The sequence below is a fragment of the Oncorhynchus mykiss genome, chromosome 9, assembly GCF_013265735.2.
Source record: "Oncorhynchus mykiss isolate Arlee chromosome 9, USDA_OmykA_1.1, whole genome shotgun sequence".
Lineage (NCBI taxonomy): Eukaryota > Metazoa > Chordata > Actinopteri > Salmoniformes > Salmonidae > Oncorhynchus > Oncorhynchus mykiss.
The window spans coordinates 30,451,988-30,474,389 of record NC_048573.1 but is presented as its reverse complement, the minus strand read 5'-3'; the positions used below and the strand labels follow the sequence as shown (position 1 = coordinate 30,474,389).

At 43.2% G+C, this 22,402-nt stretch overlaps 1 protein-coding gene across 4 annotated transcripts in view; it reads right to left on the bottom strand.

Annotated features, from left to right (window-relative positions):
* The window catches only part of LOC110531892 (protocadherin-7), a 223,977-nt gene that overhangs the window by 123,958 nt on the left and 77,617 nt on the right, over positions 1 to 22,402 (bottom strand). For 3 of the 4 annotated variants that reach the window (XM_021615374.2, XM_021615371.2, XM_021615373.2), the window contains exon 3: positions 4,995 to 5,217. In XM_021615374.2, coding sequence (XP_021471049.1) covers positions 4,995 to 5,217 — 223 coding nt within the window. The remainder of the gene's footprint in view (positions 1 to 4,994; positions 5,218 to 22,402) is intronic. The other variant, XM_021615372.2, reaches the window with a different exon arrangement.

The window sequence follows — 22,402 nt, the reverse complement described above, 5'->3', positions numbered from 1 at the left end:
TCTAATCAATGTCATAAAACATATCCTACAAACTGTGGATAGTGTGTTCTCCATCTTATGTAACACTTTGCACATTACAGTTGAAAGGACAATGCGGAAACGTGTATTTTCGCGATGTGCTGGCTGGCTGACGATTTATATTGAGAAATGAAACATTCACAGGTCTCACGGTGCTTGGGATCAATAAGAGCAATATACATTTTCTGCCTGTCCAGACCTGCCAAAACCCTACCCCACCCACACTACTTCTGGGACGTACCCTAGCCATCCATAACTGTCTAATGGAGTGTTTGACTTCCGACACTCTGCTTTTATGAATATCCAATGAGCAACGGGTAAACTGATGAATAACTAAGCACACAGCCGTAGCATCAAGTTATTAGGATGCTTAGCTGTACAGTGTTGGAATGTGCTGAACATGGAACTCTGTAGTGTAGTTTCTAAGTGGGGAGATGGAAATGGGGTGAGAAGTAGAAAGAATGGTAGAGAGAGGGAGAGGGAGAAAGAGACAGGGGACTGCAGTGGTGGTGGACTGCGCCTTGTGCCTCCACATTGATTGCGGGATCATCAGTTGACAACAGAGGAGGCTGGTGGGAGGAGCTATAGGAGGACAGGCGGATTGTAATGGGTGGAATGGAATAGACAAACACATTAAACAGAAGGAAACCACGATTGACTCCGTTACAATTATTCCATTCCAGCCATTACAATGAGCCTGTCCACCTATAGCTCCTCCCACCAGCCTCCTCTGATTGACAACAACCAATTTGAAGTGTCAGGATTTCCCACGTGGCTCCTGGAGCCTTGGAACAAGCTCTCCTACTTCTCCAAACAGAACTCCAACAGTCCGGCTCCCAAGGATGCCACTCAACCTCGAAGTGGGCGGAATAGACATGGGAATAACAGACTATAGCAGAGAGAGGTGTGACGATGACCTCGAAGACTCAACCGTGTGACATTTCAAAATGACTAAGTCCATGCAGGCTCGGAGGAAGTTGGGGAGTAGGGCGTTTTATGGATAGCATAATTCAATGTGAAGGGTAAACTCACTTTCTCACTTTCCTATACTTTCTGATCTACACTCTCTCAGCACTTGACAGCTATATCCTTTCTTTGTGAATCTGGATACATTTCAACCCCCTTTCTCCACAAAGATAGAGTAACCAGAATGAGGTAGTCATGGTGCATTGTGTATCCTTTCTCCTTCCCTCCTCCCTGACCTTAATCCCGACACTCTGGTCAGACGGCGGGGGTGTGAGGACACACAGCAGGGCAACACAAAGACCCCGTGCATCTCCCAATGTCACGACACATCTCTCATGCAACCCTAACGACACAATTATTTCAACAGCCTAACGATGCCCAAGTGCCGAGGCTACACGGCACTGCGCCCATCTGTTAACTTTTGTTTCCCCTTTTTTGTCATAGAAACTCCCCGTTTTAATGGACAGTGGGTTAGCATCAAGTTAATGTAGCACTGGGGTGTCCGTGTGTGCTTCAACTGCTGCATGAGGGTAGTAGTATAATGGCATAACCTCCCTTTGGAAGGGATATAGTGATTCAGCCCTCTTCAACTGGATCCTGGACTTCCTGACGGGCCATCCCCCAGGTGGTAAGGGTAGGTAACAACACATCCGCCACACTAATCCTCAACACGGGGCCCCTTAGGGGTGCGTGCTCAGACCCCTCCTGTACTCCCAGTTCACTGCACGGCCAAGCACGACTCCAACACCATCATTAAGTTTGCCGATGACACAACAGTGGTAGGCCTGATCACCGACAATGATGAGACAGCCTATAGGGAGGAGGTCAGAGACCACATCATCGACTGGGCTGTAGTGGAGCAGGTTGAGAGCTTCAAGTTCCTTGGCATCCACATCACCAACAAACTAAAATGGTCCAAGCACACCAAGACCATCGGGAAGAGGGCAAGACAAAACCTATTCCCCCTCAGGAGATTGAAAAGATTTGGCATGGGTACTCAGATCCTCAAAAGGTTTTACAGTTGCACCATTGAGAGCATCCTGACGGGTTACATCACTGCCTGGTATGGCAACTGCTCGGCCTCCGACTGCAAGGCACTACAGAGGGTAATGAGCACGGCCCAGTTCATCACTGGGGCCAAGCTTCCTACCATCCAGGACCTCTAGACCAGGCGGTGTCAGAGGAAGGCCCTAAAAATTGTCAAAGACTTCAGCCACCCTAGTCATAGACTGTTCTCTCTGCTACCGCACGGCAAGTGGTACCAGAGGCTTCTACACAGCTTCTAACCCCAATCCATAAGATTCCTGAATACCTAATAAAATGGCTACCCAGACTATTTGCATTATCCACCTCCCCTTCTACGCTGCTGCTACTCTCTGTTATTATCTATGCATAGTCACTTTAATAACTCTACCTACATGTATGTATTACCTCAATTACCTCAACACCGGTGCCCCCGCAATTGTTATTTACTGCTGCTCTTTAATTATTTGTTATTCTTATCTCTTACTTTTTTATGTATTTTATTAAAACGGCATTGTTTCTTAAGGGCTTATAAGTAAGCATTTCCCTGTAAGGTCTACACATGTTGTATTCGGCACATGTGACAAATACAATTTGATTTGATTTGATCCGTCTCTTTCCTTCATTCAACTTCGTCCAAACCAGAAATCTTTCTCTGTCAGTAGGAATGGGAGGTTAGAACTCAACTAATCAGATTGCAGGATTTTAAGTGGAAGCAGCAAAGATACTGCAACAAAGTATAAGCTTTCTGTCAAATGGCATGTGTCGCACTAGTAAACAATTCATTCTAGCAATTGAGAAAAGGTTTATATTAGAGGTATAGATAAAGTTGGTGGTGTGGAGAGGTGAAAAGGGTAGTTGAGAAACAGGCACGAACACACTCAAGAAGACAACGGCAATAAGGACACACACACACACCACATAAACACAGAACAAATCAACTGATCCTCCTTAAGATTGTGTGAACCAGCATGGCAAATGTTCTTATTCCATACAAAGTTACTCTTCAACCTTGCCGTGTTTGACCTTTTTTCCCCCAGAAAGAGCGGTAGCGCAATAGAAAATCCGCAGCCTCCACTTTCATGTCAATATTTTTTACTGTGTTTTTTTTCTTTCTGTATTTTACCTCAGTGGTTAGATTGGTAGGCAGATTCCCGTTTTTTATCTAATCTGCTTGTCTCATATTGATTATTTCATTGCAATTACTTTAAGCGCAGACCAAATTGAAACAAGCCTTTAATTTAGGCTAATTTGGCCCGTAATGGGCAGCCATTGTTCTCAATGGGAAGTCTTAAATACCCTGAGGGCAGACCCCAGCCCACACTGAGTAGGCCTGAGCAATCTGACATCCAAAGTGCTTTTAATCTGATTTAAGTAGCTTCAATGTTCTCAGCAAATCACAAAGTTAAAAAGATCATTTAGACACTCTTGAGTTCAACATTTTATCTGCATGTCTGCCTGTCTGGATCTGTCTGTCTATTGGTATCTCTGTCTGCCGGGTTCATTTCACAGCCAGAGAGATTCGCAACCTGTAGGTCAAATGACTGTTTCGTATTGGCGTTCTAGAAATGTTAGATAATGAATTATGAAAACCAAGTCAATGTGTGAGGCACACAATGAAGTCCAGATGGACTCCATCATTTGGACTGCATATATGCCCTTGCAGTCATAAATCACAAGGTTTGACTTGCCTGCAGATAAACTGTTGGGCACAATGCCTTGAAACATTGCACAAGAAAATCACAGCGGACTTATGCAATTTGAATATTCTCATCCTCAGCCACTCATAAAACCGCCCGTGCTCAGGCTTACAGTCTTAAGACGGTCACAGCTTGATAGATCTAAACCAGACTATTAGTGGGTCCATTACCCTAACCCCTAAAACCTTGCTGGTTATACCAATACCACAGAATACATCAGCTAACACCACTGATACAGCAACGGCTATATAAAAAATAACCGCTGCTTGTCTTGCAAAACCAGAGTTGTGGTTTTGATGCCAGCACAGGTTACATAACACTGAGTACATGTGTAAACTGTAAGTCTCTTTGGAAAAAAGTGTCTACTCAATGACCATAGCACCAGAGTCTGAGGTGGAACTTAGCCTAGCACGAGTTCGTACAATACAATCACTTCTTTCATTTCTCCATCTTAACCCCTTAGGGGTATCATCCATCCTGTTACAATCTTCAGTGTGTTACAAGTGAATCAGCTCCACCTGCAAACCACTGATTATGGACAAATAAACCACCGTCGGGCAGTGAAACAACATGTATCCTTGAATATCTGTATTGAAGTTAGCTTGTTCTAGAATCAAACTCAATGCCTCAGATGGATACAATGGGAAGTGAGTGTTTGGCCTTCACAAAGTTAAGTTAATCGGAGCAAAAACCAAATAAAGATCATGTAGAAAATCAATCATGCCGGGTAGATATTTTAAATCCAAATTAAATTCAACAGTCAATTGAATAGTGATGCGGTCCAAATTACATACCGTAGCTCAAAGGAAGAGGAACTTCCAAGGCCTTGATCTAATAGGGAAAATGAATAAGGCTAATACATCTACTAAAACTGCTCTGATCAAATTAACAGAGGTCTTTCAAAACGAGACGAGGAGAGCACATCAAAAGCTAAAGCAAAACGCATTCAATAACTTGCCTGTGAGATGCTTCAGACTATATTCACCTGATGAATGCATGCATGGTCTCAAATTAAATTCTGATTAAATTCAGCCTGCACGATCTGCAGTATTCATATCCAGAGGACACATCCAACGCCCCCTAACAATCCACACCTCACCTTCCTGCTTCAAAATCAACCACACACCCATAAAGCACACAGCCACCTGCTTGCTCTACACACAAGCTACACCTACAAAATGAAACATCTGCATGTCTCTACCTTGGTGTTCACCTATATACTCTATGTGGAATATGCGTGTCAATGTGTTTTGCACTTTACATCTGCTCTTTAGTGTTTGCCCCTACCATTTTCCATATGCTCTGCCTCACCGACACTGCCATCCGGCGTGGTCCTCTCGTAGCTGTCCTCGGGCAGGGGCAGCGCACCCAGCCTTGGGCCCCCCGAAGAGCCCTTGCTGCTGGGTGTCTCCGACTCCTCCAGCCCGCTGTCGTAGCAGCTCTGCAGCGATCCCTGCTGGTGGGGGTCTTGGGGCTGGCTCACCACCGAGAAGGTCACTCGGCGGAACGGCTACAAGAGAGAACGAGACGGCGTGGGGGTCACTAGCTGGACTAAAAGAGGGAGGAACGTCCGGTGGAAGGGGGATTTGTGGGACAGGGGACAGGGGTTAAGTTTAAAGAGTTTAGGGGTTACAGTTTGAGTATAAGTAAGGCAATCCTAGGGGATATGTGCCTTCAGAAAATAGGTACAGTGCCTTCAGAAAATATTCAAACCCCTTGACTTAATCCATATTTTTGTGTGTTACAGCCTGAATTAAATTGGATAAAATGTACTACCCCATAATGTAAAAACATATTTTTTGCCGTTTTTGCAAATTTAAAGTGAAATACAGAAACATCTATACAATTTATATAAGAATTCACACCCCTGAGTGACCTTTGGCAGGGATTACAGCTGTGAGTCTTTCTGGGTAAGTCGCTAAAAGCTTTGCACACCTGGATGGTACAATATTTTCTAAGTTGGTTGTTGCTCATTGCTTGACAGCCATTTTCAAGTACTGCCATAGATTCTTAAGCCGATTTAACTGTAACTAGGCCACTCAGGAACATTAAATGTCGTCTTGATAAGTAACTCCAGTGCATATTTGGCCTTGTGTCTTAGGTTATTGTCCTGCTGAAAGGTTCATTTTTCTCCCCGTGTCTGGTGGAAAGCAGACTGAACCAGGTTATCCTCTATTCTCTATTCCGTTTCTTTTTAATCCTGAACACTCCCCAGTCCTTAACAATTTCAAGCATACCCATAACATGATGCAGTCACCACTATGCTTGAAAATATGGAGAGTGAAAAAAAAGAAGGAAGGGAAGTGCTGACAGAAGGTGTGCTTTGGTAAAAGGGGTAAATTGGTCATCAAAAAGAAAGGAGCACCACGCTTCATTTACTTAATTAAAATGCCTTTATTTGTATGCCAAGTTCAATGGAAACAATACGAATGTTAAGAATGGGATAAGAATGTTACCAGCCAGTATGGCAATGGAACATTTAGAACAAAAGACTGGGTCGCGTCCATAGATACAGAACAAAAAGTCTCTGGCAACCGAACTGATATTGAATGAACGACCAGCTGGCTTGGGTAGCAACCCTAGATTTGTATTATGACTATATCTTGTGGAAGGATGAAATGGTATGAATAAATTCATCAAAATAACATTGTTATTGAAAATGTGTCAGTCATTATTTGAATAAGTTGGTAACCTGCAATAAAAGTGATATTGCACTCAAAGCCGATGTTTGGAGGTTATATTGGCACGGTTTGCCGGCCCTCAACTTCTTCTCGGTCATAACAGCACCCGTGCTAATATATCCTCCAAACACAGGCTTCTCTGGCGTTATCACTTAAGTAACTACATCCTCAGTTTTCTGCTATCATAGCCATTAAACTCTGTTACTGTTTTTAAGTAACCATTGGTCTCATGGTGAAATCCCTGAGCAGTTTCCTTCCTCTCCGGCAACTGAGTAAGGAAGGATGCCTGTGTCTTTGTAGTGAATTGTTGTATTGATCCAACAGCCAAAGTTGCTCCATGCCCAAAGGGATATTCTATGTCTGATTTTTTTTTTACCCATCTACTAATAGGTGCTTCTTTGTGAGGCATTGGAAAATCTCCCTGGCCTTTTCGGTAGAATCTGTGTTTGAAATTCACTGCTCGATTTGAGGAACCTTACATATCATTGTACGTGTGGGGTACAGGGATGTCATGTTTAATACTATTAGTCGACACAACGTATGTGACTTGTTAAGCAAACGTTTACTCCTATAAGAATATTTAGAAGATACATACACAACGCAGAGACAGAGAACTAAAAGTCAATAGAGTACTAACGATCAATGGAAACAGTGTTTTTTTTTCTGTAATAGGGGATTAATGCAGAGACATGGGAGGAATTTGTCTATATATTGAGTATGAAATAGGATACTTGTTATTTGGCCATTGGCCCAGTTTTCTTGCAAGGAATTCTAATTGGTCAACCAGAGGATTGGGCGGGGTTATAAAACTACACGCTGTCCCTTTGTTCTGTGGAGAGAGAACTGAGAGAGAATCACTGAGGACAGGTAAGGAACGACCATCGACCATCTACCTCTCAGCATAACATCTATGATTTATCGTCTTCGAATAAACCTATTTTCCTCCCCCTGATTTGCTTTGGGGTCTGTGTTATTAAAGAATAACATCAACTGCTAACACTCCTGAACTTATTTAGGCTTGCCATAACAAAGGGGTTGAATACTTATTGACTCAAGAGATTTCAGCTTTACATTTTTTATTCATTTATAAAAAATTTCCGCTTTGACATTATGGGGTATGTATGTGGGCCAGTGACGCAAAATCTCAATTTAATCAACTTTAAAATCAGGCTGTACACATCAAAATGTGGAAAAAGTCGAGGTGTGAATACCTTCCGAAGGCACTGTATACTATACAACAGGGGAGAGAGGGTAGGGGGGTAATCTTAAGGGCCATTACTTAGGGAGTTGATAGACGTTGGTGCACTGCAAGTCCAAGCAGCGGTGTCAATTTCTCTGACTAGAGCAGTTTGGTACAAAGCAAACTGCTGCAAACTCCAGTAATGTGCTTACAAAAGGGTCTGGTAGACAAATGCTATGACACTCTCGAAGTCATAAGCCTAAAGCCTGTCCACACACAAGCAACATGTCGGTGTGGCTAACACAGAGGAATGCATAGTATGCCTATTCAATAACATCCTTTTATAAAGAAAGACATCGCCCAAACGCCCTTATAAAAGACCTGTGTATGGAGTATATAGGGACGCTTTCACTCAGAGCATCTGAAAACCCACAGGGAGTGAGTATGGCAGCTAGCTAGCTGATTCTGTGATAAATACAGCTAAGGAGGAGTGAAGGACGCTGTAGCCTCTTTCACTTTGTTTACTTCCCATACTGAAAGAGGACAAGGTGAGTAAACAGCCTCCCTGTAGGAGGTGTGAGCTAACACTAGAGCAAAGGCATGTAAGGAAGGACATACACACAAATGTGTATTTGACACATAGAACAAGGCTGAGTAAGACAGTGGTAGTTGCAGCAGACACATTATCGAGTGCTGTCTGTGAACTAAGCAGTGAGTGAACAGGTCATTAACGCTGAGGCCTTTCTCTCCACACGGCAGGATCAACAAAGAAAAGCTCTGCAGGAACAACTGATGAGGCAGCAGGACAGGGTGTACTAGAAATCACTGTCCAGCACAGTAGGTGTACCTCGCTTTCTCGGTTGTGTGCGCGTGTGTATGTGTGTGTGCGCGAGTGTGTATGTGTGTGTCATGAGAGAGAGAACAACAGAGGGAGGCAACAAATTATCAGCTAGTTTGGTCATTATCAAAACGAATGGCATAACAAATGGCTAATGTGATTCATTAAGAGGATACACAGTCACATCTCCACTCTAGCTGGGCATCTCCCGTATCACCTGTTGGTCGTCTTCCCCTCCCCTCCTCTCCTCCCTCCTCTCCCCCTGTCCTCCATCGTTTCTTACGGCAATCATACAAATATTAGACCAGGGCAGGCCTCAATTTATCCATCCCTTCTCTTTCCATTTTCCCTTGACAGACTGACATCCGTTTTCACAGATCATTATTATCAATTGCAACATTGAGGTACACCATGGTTCCTAACCCTGGAATTTGTCACCGTTGCGGACAAATATCATTCCGGCAACTCTTTCAAAATGCAGTAACTCCTCGTTATGTACAAGTGGTGGTCGCCACATGAATGACATCCCCTTTGTTATGATGTAATCGAGAGACAATTATTGTTTCAAGCGCCTCTGAATCTCAGCCAAGGAAAGACTTGAGACATTTTTTTATATATACTGAAAAAATCCCGTAAGCCATTACGGGATATTCTCCTCCCTCTCTCTGCATGTTAAAATGTTCCTTTTTTTTATTTACCCAGTTTTTTCTCTCCCTGGCTAATGCAGCAGCAATCTTGGCAGTAAATCATGTTTCCATGTAATTACAATCAACACTCAACCAATGAATTGAAATTAATATTCATAGGAATTTCACTTGAATAGTCAAACATTGGTTACATAAGGCCCAGAATGGGGTCCTATTTTTCACAGCAATAATGCTCTAAATGATGTTTAGATATCAAAACCTAGTCCAGCTCTACTCGCTTCGTTCCCAAAGGAACAATGTTGGGTCGTGCATGACAGTAATCTAAAGTCCCAATGCTTGAATGTGGTGGTGGTTTAAACAGCAAACGAATGAAGGGAACTTTATAGATGGATTAGATGACCGGAGTGCTATACTCTATGGAAATGTATTTTTCTGAGGAATTAAATTAAGTGATTGTTGCTAAATAAGAGGTGATCGTGAGATGGGGGGGAGAGAAACATTTGGGCAAAGAAAGCAGAGGAAAATTGAGTCCTGGTGACACCATTGTTTCATTTGAACTTTCCCGATAATAAAATGTAAAAACATTTTCGGAACAAAATAGAGCGCACGCACGCACGCACGCACGCACGCACGCACACACACAAACAAGCAAACACACACATAAACACACACACACACACTGCAACAGCCAGAGGGTTTGATGAGATTTTAAAAGAACCCAACGTTTCCATTCATTCTATCTCCTCTAAACGAATAAATAGAATTTCCAAACCACTTTTCTTCCTACTGTGCGGCAGCAGCGCTTGAGATGAAGAAAAAGAAAAACGACTTGTCCCGGCACGCCATGTGAAATCATGTTTGGTTTCTGAGTGCCAGAACCAATCTTCCTCGCTTCCTCGCTCCCTCCCAGGGTCCAGGGCGTAAAAGGGATCTGTCTAGCAGTGTCATAAGTGCAGAGAGCCAGGGGAAAATAAAGCAGAATTCCCCTGGGGCTCTCCGCCCTCCTTCCCTCCATCCCTTCTTTCTTCCCTCCGTTCTGACTTCAGGGTGCTGTTTGTGTGATGGCGAGAGATATATCACACCGCCGTGGCGTTAGAGAAACAGACAGTGGGTGAGATGGAGGAAACGGCTTCCCTCCTCGGGTCATGTGGCATGAGGTCAAGACCTCTCGCTGCCGGTTGGCCAATTTGAATGAACGCTGGCAGTCATTAACCCTGACCTAAAGCGGTGGAGTGACACCCCATTCCTTCTCACTCTACCCTGACCCCTCTTTCACCACGCCAGCTCCCCCACGTTCACGTCCCCCCTAGCTTAGTGATGACTGGGCCACACATCGTATTCCCACAAACACACACACACACACACACACACACACACACACACACACACACACACACACACACACACACACACACACACACACACACACACACACTCATGCTCACACACACACACTGATATGGATGGATGAATGGACACATGCATACTGCACCCCATGCTGTGTAAGGCTTGCTTGAGGGGGGTTGAGCTTCGAATGCATGGCTTTCATTTCTAGTTAGCGTTAGCTTTTTTTTTTATCTCTTCCAGACGCAGGCCCTGGCTATCTCTATGGGGTCTCTGACTGACTCTCTGCCTGTACGAGTGATTGAAAGCCGGGCATGACAGCCACGGGTGATTGAATGCCTCAGTCATTCAAGCCGAATGAACACACTAAACAAAACGATTGAGCCACAGGGAGATACTGTGGTCAGACTAGTTCCTAAGACTAAAGTCAAAACACATATCAGCCAACTGGTTACATGCTTTACTGGAGCCAATAAGAAAGATGTTTTGTTGTGCAGTTCCCGTCAATAACGTGTGACCTTCACAGACTTGAAGTCCCTAACTGAAAGAGCTGAATGGTTGTCGGGAATGGTTGATTAGTTCCTGATTTGATCGATGTTTTTATCTCAGTCGAACTCGGAATGAATGAATAGCAGATTGTCTAGACGTGAATATGTTTCTGTTCTGTATTCTTAGCGGTACCACCTACACCAATCAATAGGAACTAATTGTTATTTAGGAATGTTACTTAAGGCGTATGTGTGTGTGTGTGTGTGTCTGTCTGTCTCTTTATCTGTGCGTTACCTTGAACATCTGTTGTTATACTGCTATGATAAACCTCCCAATCTTTCTGACTCCCACACGCCATGCTTGTTCAAGTCGATAAGGCACGTGATCACACGTATGAAATACACAATGTTTCGATCTCCCTCCACCCATGTCAACACTACATTACAATTATATGTCTTATATACACACGGTCATCCCTTAATAAGACTTTGTTAGGAACCAACATCTAGCTCCACATGACTGAATTCACAATTAGGCTTCTCTGGGGCTCGTGGACCAACAAAGGGGGGAGTGGGTGAACAGTAAGATGGATAGAGGAAGGGTTGAAAACATGCTGTATGTAACGTCATCGTAATACTCCCATGGCGAATGGCGGTGACCCGCTAGCCGTGAACCGTGGCTGGTAATAGAGCCTGGGCCTGACTCTGAGGGTAGTAAACATAAACTATGGGGCCCCATAGTGTTATTGCAGCCAATCGGCGAGGAAAGGAAGAGAGGGAGATGGATGAGAGAAAGAAAGAGATGGATGGAGGGCGAGAAAGAGAGAGGGTGTCACGACTTTCGCCAAAGTCGGTCCCTCTCCTTCTTCGGGCGGCATTCGGCGGTCGACGTCACTGGCCATCTAGCCATCGCCGATCCACTTTTCATTTTCCATGTGTCTTGTCTTTGTCTTACACACCTGGTTTCAATTCCCCAATTACTTGTTCATTATTTAACATTCTGTTCCCCCATGTTTGTTTGTGAGTAATTGTTTATTTGTATTGCGGTCCGTATTTGTGGCCTTGTATTTTTACGACGCGTATTGTTTTATTATTGAGTACAATTGCTTTCATTACTCATATCTGCTGTCCTAAGCCTGACTCATCTCACCAGATACACACAGACGCATTACAGAGGGGGTGGTTGAAGGAAGAGAGAGAAGGATATGGAGGAAGAAGTATTGAGAAAAAGTGATGCAGGGATATGTTTGGAGAGAAAAAAGAGAAACATGGAGGGTGAGTGAGAGAAAAAGAGGAATACAGTATAGGGAAGAGGAGTGAGTGACACATTAGTGTGGTCATGATTACCAGAAGTGACAGTCGGTAATTAAGTCGCCATGTTTAATTTGTCATGGGTAACCTGCAAGTGACCCCCCCATACCCAGCCACCTGAGACTTACACAGGAAGTGCGTCAACATGTACTGTAGTAGCAATGTTGGTGAATGAGCTTGTTTGAGTTAAAAATATTATCTAGATAAAGTAAAGTAATACAAAGTCACAATCATCACATTTTCTACTTTTGTTACATGAATCCGATGCACTACGTGTGCCTGCCTGAGTGTAGATAACTTGTGACTTGATGAGCAGGGGTCAGGTTCTGTTTGGGTGCTATTCTGTGACATAACTTAATTTCTAGCCTCCTGGCTAATCTGAGTTTAACTCATCTCAAGCCTCAGCGAGCCTGGAGGGATGGATACAGATACCTCAACACGGTCTACTCTTCACCTGCTTTGAAGGAGCCCTGAGGAGAGTAGGGTAGAAGGGTAGAGGCCAGCTTTGGGTGTTTGGGGTGGAAGCAAGGGAGTAAAGGAACTCTGAGGTTAGGGCAGGTTGGGGTGTGGTTAGGAGGGTGTGAGGTGCTGTCTCGTTATCCTAGCCGCCGAGGGAGTCTCAAGTATCTTGTTGCCAGTGAATGATAGTGTTGACCCCGTCACACTTTGTTTCTCCTATTTACCTCCACTCTTCTACATCCCCTCCTTTTTCTTCTCTTCTTCCAACCCTCCTCTTCCACACACATTCCGTCCACCCCAGGTCTGCTTCGTTCCAAGCAAACACCAAAAGAAAAAGCCACGAAAACATTTTCAAACGCGCAAAAAAAAAGAGAAAGAGAAAACGCATGACAAGATAAAAGAGGCACCTATATATATATGTTTTTTAAAAAACAGACCGGTGTCTTGTTCCAGACTTTGGCATCCGAGTCAAAAGAAATACATAAAAGTGTTTTCTGTTTTAACTTCAGTGGATCGAAAAAGTGTTCAGAGACAGACAGGCTTTCAGAAGCATTGATGCATAAGTCTTTTCAGTCATAGATTCTCTCACCTGTCCAGAGTGTCCAGTATCTCTGTGATCACGCATTGTGGCCTTTCACACCCAGACTTGGCAGGTGGCTCCGATTTGCTCTGTGAAAGGCCACAGGTTGTACCAACGTTTATAAAACAAAACTTTAGAATGAACTTTGCGATACTCGCAGAGGTTATGACTTTCAAAGGACAGTCTGTCTCTAAATCAAAAGACAACTGAATTGATGCTAGTTCGACTAACCCATTCTGTTTTTATCATATGGTTGTTTCATGATCTAATAGCATGTGATCGATTGCATGCCCTTGAACTATGTTATTATTTCTACTAGTGTGGCTCCCTTGGGGGTCTTTATGGACCATTTATCACCTTGTTTAGCTGGGTAAATGTATAATTAAATATAACATCCCCGGGTTAGCAATGGAGGCTTATAGAATTCAAACAGACAGTGGCCCCAACATGAAGGTCTGGGTAATCTGGTAGGAGAGGGGAGAGGGGGGACAGGGGGTCTTTGTCACAAAGTTGTCGCCAACCAACAGTGTTCCACCATGGGTGTTTGCTTTGCTGGAAAAATCCTCAGTCAATCAGCCTTGTGCCTTGGGAGACACGTTAGGGAGGGAGAGAAGGAGGAAGCGAGAGGGAGGCACAGACAGCCAAAGTTAAAGCAAAAGACGGAGAGAGAAAGAGAGCTGTTCCCATCTCCACACTCTATTTATTCCTTTTTTTATTCCCTCTGTTCTCTTGTTGTTTGGTTGCAGTGTGTTTAAGGCCTCCTGTCTTTGGAGGAGAGCCACAGCTAGCCACTAGATAGACAGACAGACAGACAGACAGACAGACAGACAGACAGACAGACAGACAGACAGACAGACAGACAGACAGACAGACAGACAGACAGACAGACAGACAGACAGACAGACAGACACGTACCAGGGGGTCACAGAATTAAAGAGAAAAAAAAAGGAAAGATCACACATGGTTACTTTCCCAAAGTCTGTGGCTAAACTTATAATTGCTCTTCAATTGGGGGATTAGGCCACTGCTGTAACAGAGATACTATTCTGAGGGGATGCCTTTCCGCCTTCAAAAGATGATCCAACCTCTGACCTGAGCTGAATGGGAAATTAGAACTGTCTTCAGAGGGAGAAGGGGCGTTTCACTTTTGAGTGGCAATGGATTAAGATAGCTAGTATCGCTAACAAATACATACAGTATTTATGGGGATTCTTATATATTGCTCTGTGCGTATTAGTCATACATTGAAAATGAAACATTGAGTGAGATGATTGATAGGGATGGGTGATATAGGGAGGTACAAGGACACATTAGGATTTAGAGGGTTATGTATGTTTTTCAAAATGCATGAAGGAGGTCTATTGGTCACACCAATAGACCTCCCCCAATAGGGGACCAGGGTATTTTCTTTCAAACTCACAATCTATCCATGCCTTGTCAATCAATGATTATCTATTACAGTTATCGAATATGAATGGATATGGTGCTCTTGTCTCTGTATTGTATTCAATCTGAAAAGTTGCCTAAGCTAAGACAAGTACTGGCACGGACAAGTCTGGCGACCAATCCCAACGCTCATATTACAAAATGAGACGTTAGTTATTGTTTGTATACTGTTGAGTGACCTGTTACTTGAACTGTATGTGTGCAACCTCATATATATGAGTATGTCCACATGTGTTTTTTTATGCCTGTCTATCCACATTTGTGTACTATGGTGCATGCATGCGTGCCTCTGTCATGTCACATGTTCGACACGTCCGTCTCAGTGTCCTGCTTAGGTGTTGTGTGTGCGTGTGTGTGTGTTTGGTTTTACTGTCCTTGTGGGGACAAGAAGATCTCAGAAAGATAGTAAAACAAGGAACATTCCAACAAGTGGGGACATTTTCCAGAGTTTGGGATTAAGGTTAGGGTTATGGGTTAGGGTTAGGTTCAAGGTTAGGTGTTGGGGAAAATATGACTTTGAATGGGAATCAATTGTTTGGTCCCCACAACGGTAGTATAACCTGTGTGTGTGTGTGTGTGTGTGTGTGTGTGTGTGTGTGTGTGTGTGTGTGTGTGTGTGTGTGTACAGTAGGAACACCATCACGGTTGCAAACACTGCAGCTGACAATTGACACACTACTATTAGTGTGTGACAGGCCTCATCCTCATGGTAACATTAGCGCGTTGTGATACGGGACTGGGCGTCAGCAGAAAGCATGGCGAAGGCAACATTAAGAGTCAAGATGACCATTCATAGCAGTAAATATGGCTGCTCAATTGTAAACGCCAAACAACCAAACACATGGACAATGGGATTCTGAGTCACAAGACAGGTAGACAAAATATTGCCCCCTTCTGACTTTGCTGTCTATGTTAAACTTCTCTGAGACCAGTACACAGAGTCCTCTGTGTTCCCGTTTCACTGATCCCAGAACAGCTGTGTGTATTCTAATCTCGTTAAGAGAAGGCAGAGAGAGAGAGGGATTGATAGAGAGAGAGAGAGAAAAAAAGAAAGAGAGCGAGAGAGAGAGAGATTTAGAGTTAGAAAAACGTGGATTTCTTGGCAAAGATATAGACAAGATACTACCGTCCACAACGTAACCTTCACTCCAAATCAAAACTCCAAACCTACAGCCTGATTTTGGACAAAATTACCTGGAAGGATTCCTACTACCAAAGATTCTTATTTCCAAGCAATACAGCAAATGCTCTGGTAAACAAACAACAGAAACCTGAAAACACCATCTAACCTTGAACTGAGTGAGTAATGTTTAGTCTGAAGCTACTATTAAAGCCAAGAAGAAAAATACATTACAATTGTATTATACAATTGCTAACAAACTTATCAGATCTGAGGGCAAATTCAGTTAGCACTGAGGTATGAAGTGAGTGGTGTCAAAGCCCTTCAGCACCAACAATGGTAGGAGAGTTTCACAGTCTACCCCACCCAAACCAGGAGGCCTTGAAGCCCCCTCCCGCTGTTCAGAGGTCTTTACAATACAGTACCCTAAGGATGTAAAAAATGAGAAGTCACGAAAAGAGTAAAAGAATAAGCTACTTGTGGAAAATCAAAAGACACTTTTTGCTCACTATTATACAAATGGGAACATAAGCAACTTCATCTTCCACACAGACAATCCCCTGGCATGGAGCAGTGCTATATTAACACACAAACCCTCTGTTAAGGGTGGAAACTCAGGATACTAGACAAAGAGGACTCTGAGTCAGCCAATGTCAACCTGTACAATTCTGGAACAGTACAGGGCAACCCCAGTACAGGGCAACCCCAAACAGTTTCAGCTGGACTTTCACACAATCAAAGAGCTAGCTCAGCAGGATAAGCTCTCTCTTGAGAAAGATACCCCCACCCTGAGCGTGTCAGCCTAGACCTCTTCATTATACAACCCCACAGACAAGCAACCCCAAGCGGAAAGTCTACCTCCCAGCACCGAGCACTACACACTCATTGTATTGAAGGATACGTTCACCCAGATAGAGGTAAGGCAGGTGGAGCTTGAACAGCAGGTGAACACACTTCAGAGGTTATCTCCACCCTGTGGTTATCTCCACTCTGCTATCACGAAAAGACTTCCACCCTGCTTCCATACAGCAGGTACAGTGCCTTGCGAAAGTATTCGGCTCCCTTGAACTTTGCGACCTTTTGCCACATTTCAGGCTTCAAACATAAAGATATAAAACTGTATTTTTTTGTGAAGAATCAACAACAAGTGGGACACAATCATGAAGTGGAACGACATTTTTTGGATATTTCAAACTTTTTTAACAAATCAAAAACTGAAAAATTGGGCGTGCAAAATTATTCAGCCCCTTTACTTTCAGTGCAGCAAACTCTCTCCAGAAGTTCAGTGAGGATCTCTGAATGATCCAATGTTGACCTAAATGACTAATGAGGATAAATACAATCCACCTGTGTGTAATCAAGTCTCCGTATAAATGCACCTCCACTGTGATAGTCTCAGAGGTCCGTTAAAAGCGCAGAGAGCATCATGAAGAACAAGGAACACACCAGGCAGGTCCAGAAGTTTAAAGCCGGATTTGGATACAAAAAGATTTCCCAAGCTTTAAACATCCCAAGGAGCACTGTGCAAGCGATAATATTGAAATGGAAGGAGTATCAGACCACTGCAAATCTACCAAGACCTGGCCATCCCTCTAAACTTTCAGCTCATACAAGGAGAAGACTGATCAGAGATGCAGCCAAGAGGCCCATGATCACTCTGGATGAACTGCAGAGATCTACAGCTGAGGTGGGAGACTCTGTCCATAGGACAACAATCAGTCGTATATTGCACAAATCTGGCCTTTATGGAAGAGTGGCAAGAAGAAAGCCATTTCTTAAAGATATCCATAAAAAGTGTTGTTTAAAGTTTGCCACAAGCCACCTGGGAGACACACCAAACATGTGGAAGAAGGTGCTCTGGTCAGATGAAACCAAAATTGAACTTTTTGGCAACAATGCAAAACGTTATGTTTGGCGTAAAAGCAACACAGCTCATTACCCTGAACACACCATCCCCACTGTCAAACATGGTGGTGGCAGCATCATGGTTTGGGCCTGCTTTTCTTCAGCAGGGACAGGGAAGATGGTTAAAATTGATGGGAAGATGGATGGAGCCAAATACAGGACCATTCTGGAAGAAAACCTGATGGAGTCTGCAAAAGACCTGAGACTGGGACGGAGATTTGTCTTCCAACAAGACAATGATCCAAAATATTAAGCAAAATCTACAATGGAATGGTTCAAAAATAAACATATCCAGGTGTTAGAATGGCCAAGTCAAAGTCCAGACCTGAATCCAATCGAGAATCTGTGGAAAGAACTGAAAACTGCTGTTCACAAATGCTCTCCATCCAACCTCACTGAGCTTGAGCTGTTTTACAAGGAGGAATGGGGAAAAAAATTCAGTCTCTCGATGTGCTAAACTGATAGAGACATACCCCAAGCGACTTACAGCTGTAATCGCAGCAAAAGGTGGCGCTACAAAGTATTAACTTAAGGGGGCTGAATAATTTTGCACGCCCAATTTTTCAGTTTTTGATTTGTTAAAAAAGTTTGAAATATCCAATAAATGTCGTTCCACTTCATGATTGTGTCCCACTTGTTGATTCTTCACAAAAAAATACAGTTTTATGTCTTTATGTTTGAAGCCTGAAATGTGGCAAAAGGTCGCAAAGTTCAAGGGGACCGAATACTTTCGCAAGGCACTGTAAATGCAAGTATTTCCCGTGACTGTGCCTCAAAACCAAATGTCTACCTGGCCCGTCACTCCACCCTGGAGTTAAACAGTCTTTACAACCAGGTCCACCTATGCAAGGCAGCAGTGCCACTTTCGCCCGGAACCTAAAGGACATTGCCAACAACCGCAGCCCCAACACCTCACACAGATCAACAGACACCCTACCCAGAACAGCGAGACCACCCCCCTCCCCACACATAGAGGACCCACGCCAAGAGGACCTACATCCAGACCACAGCACCACCAGCCACATCCACACCCCCCCCAACCTAACCAATCAACACCCCCCAAAGCCAACCATGCCCACACTTCATTTAGGTACCCCCAGATCAGGCCTATGCCCATCCTGCCAACCCCATTCCCCCCACTCCCGCAAAGAGGGCCTCAACATGAAAGTCACACATACGCCCAGGACGTGAGCAGGCAAATAGGCCCAACCCCCACTCTTACACTTGCCCAAGCCAATAGCATGTACCAAATGCTCATCAGGCTCATCAGGCTCATCAGGCTCTGCTCACACTTACTGGTCTGAAGCCAAACCACACAACTAACAACATCCTGGAATATCCAAGGCTTGAGGTCATCTGCCTTTGGCCTAAAGAGCAGGAACCTGGACTTCACCAAATAAATAGGAAATACAGACATTGTCAAGAAACAGACAAGAAACATGGTATAGAGGAGATGGACCCACTGGTTGCTCTCTAGGTTATAGAGAGCTGGTAGTCCCATCCACCAAACTACCAGGTGTGAAACAGGGAAGGGACTCAGGGGGTATGCTAATTTGGTATAGAGTAGACCTAACTTACTCTATTCAATTATTCAAAACAGGAACATTTTACATTTGGCTAGAAATTCGAAAAGGAAATAATCTCAACAGAGAAAAATGTCCTCCTGTGTGCTACATATATCCCCCAACTACACTCCCCATATTATAATGAAGACAGTTTCTCCATCCTGGAGGGGGAAATCAATAATTTCCAGGCCCAGGGAAATGTGCTATTCTGTGGCGACCTAAATGCCAGAACTGGACAAGAACCTGACACCCTCAGTACACAAGGGGACAAACACCTACTTAAAGGTGACAGCATTCCCTCCTCCATATGCCCCCTTAGGCACAATGACGACAACATAACCAAACATGCTCTGTCGCAAGCTGGGTATGTACATTGTCAGTGGTAGGCTTTGAGGGGACTCCTACTGTACATACACCTATAGCTCATCTCTTGGCATTAGTACTGTAGACTACTTTATCGTTCACAGTCAGCCCACTGACACCCCTTTTAGATCACAGCAAATTCACGGTCTACTTGGACAGAGCAATACCCAATCATGAGGCATCAAATCCAAAGGAACTGAATAATATAAAAAAATGCAATAGATGGAAGTAATGTGGAAACCACCAGAAAACAATTAGGCAACAACAAATTCAATCCCTTTTAAACAAATTATAGGACAAAACGTTTCACTATAATAGTGAAGGTGTAAACTTGCCAGTAGAATATTTAAACAGTATATTTGACCTCTCAGCTTCCCTATCAAATCTAAAAAATGTCAAACAGAAAACAAAATAAAATGAATTAACAACAATGACAAATGGTTTGATGAAGAATGCAACAACCTACGAAAGAAATTGAGAAACCTATCCAACCAAAAACATAGGAGCCAGAAAACCGGAGCCTACATCTTCACTATGGTGATTCACTAAAACAATACAGAAATACACTACGGAAAAAGAATGAACAGCACATCAAAAATCAGCTCATTATAATTGAAGAATCCACAGACTCTAACCACTTCAGGGAAAATTGGAAAACACTAAACAAACAACAACACGAAGAGTTATCTTTTGGCCCTATAACAAAGAACAAATATCAAAAACATATACAGTGGGGCAAAAAAGTATTTAGTCAGCCACCAATTGTGCAAGTTCTCCCACTTAAGAAGCCTGTAAATTTCATCATAGGTACACTTCAACTATGACAGACAAAATGAGAAAAGAAAAACCAGAAAATCACATTGTAGGATTTTTTATTTATTTATTTGCAAATTATGGTGGAAAATAAGTATTTGGTCAACAACAAAAGTTTATCTATTATTTATGCCCTTGCTGATGGAAGGAGGTTTTCACTCAAAATCTCACGATACATGGCCCCATTTATTCTTTCCTTTACACGGATCAGTCGTCCTGGTCCCTTTGCAGAAAAACAGCTCCAAAGCATGATGTTTCCAACCCCATGCTTCACAGTAGGCATGGTGTTCTTTGGATGCAATTCAGCATTCTTTGTCCTCCAAACACGACGAGTTGAGTTTTTACCAAAAAGTTATATTTTGGTTTCATCTGACCATATGACATTCTCCCAATCTTCTTCTGGATTATTCAAATGCTCTCTAGCAAACTTCAGATGGGCCTGGACATGTACTGGCTTAAGCAGGGGGACACGTCTGGCACTGCAGGATTTGAGTCCCTGGCGGCGTAGTGTGTTACTGATGGTAGGCTTTGTTACTTTGGTCCCAGCTCTCTGCAGGTCATTCACTAGGTCCCCCCGAGTGGTTCTGGGATTTTTGCTCGCCGTTCTTGTGATCATTTTGACCCCACGGGGTGAGATCTTGCGTGGAGCCCCAGATCGAGGGAGATAATCAGTGGTCTTGTATGTCTTAAATTTCTTAATAATTGCTCCCACAGTTGATTTCTTCAAACCAAGCTGCTTTACCTATTGCAGATTCAGTCTTCCCAGCCTGGTGCAGGTCTACAATTTTGTTTTTGGTGTCTTTTGACAGCTCTTTGGTCTTGGCCATAGTGGAGTTTGGAGTGTGACTGTTTAAGGTTGTGGACAGGTGTCTTTTATACTGATAACAAGTTCAAACAGGTGCCATTAATACAGGTAACGAGTGGAGGACAGAGGAGCCTCTTAAAGAAGAAGTTACAGGTCTGTGAGAGCCAGAAATCTTGCTTGTTTGTAGGTGACCAAATACTTATTTTCCACCATAATTTGCAAATAAATGTATTAAAAATCCTACAATGTGATTTTCTGGATTTTTTTCTTCTAATTTTGTCTGTCATAGTTGAAGTGTACCTATGAACATTACAGGCCTCTCTCATCTTTTTAAGTGGGAGAACTTGCACAATTGGTGGCTGACTAAATACTTTTTTGCCCCACTGTACATGTTCAAATACAAATCTTAGAATCAGCTATTAAAGACTTCCAGAACCCACTGGATTCTCCAATTACTTTGAATGAACTACATGACAAATCTTCCAAACCAAAAAGGTCTATGGTGTTGATGGTATCCTCAATGAAATGATGAAATATACAGACAACAAATTCAAATTGTCTATACTTAATCTCTTTAACATCATCCTCTGGCATATTCCCTAATCTTTGGAACCAAGGACTGATCACCCCAATCCACAAAAGTGGAGACAAATTTGACCCCAATAAATACTGTGGGATATGCCACAACGGCAACCTTTGGAAAATCCTCTGTATTATCATTAACAGTAGAGTCGTACATTTTCTCAGAGAAAACAATGTACTGTACTGAGCAAATTGGCTTTTTACAAAATTACTGTACGACAGACCACGTATTTACCCTGCACACCCTAATTGACAAACAAACAAACTAAAACAAAGGCAACATCTTCTCATGCTTTGTTGATTTAATAAAAAGCTTTCGACGCAATTTGGCTTAGGGCCTGCTATACAAATTGATGGAAATTGGTGTTGGGGGGAAAACTTACGACATTATAAAATCCATGTACACAAACAACAAGTATGTGGTTAAAAAAACACACACATTTCTTTCCACAGGGCAGGGGGGTGAGACAGGGACGCAGCTTTAGCCCTCTTCAACATATATATCAACGAATTGGTGAGGGCACTAAAATAGTCTGCAACACCCGGCCTCACCCTACTAGAATCTGAA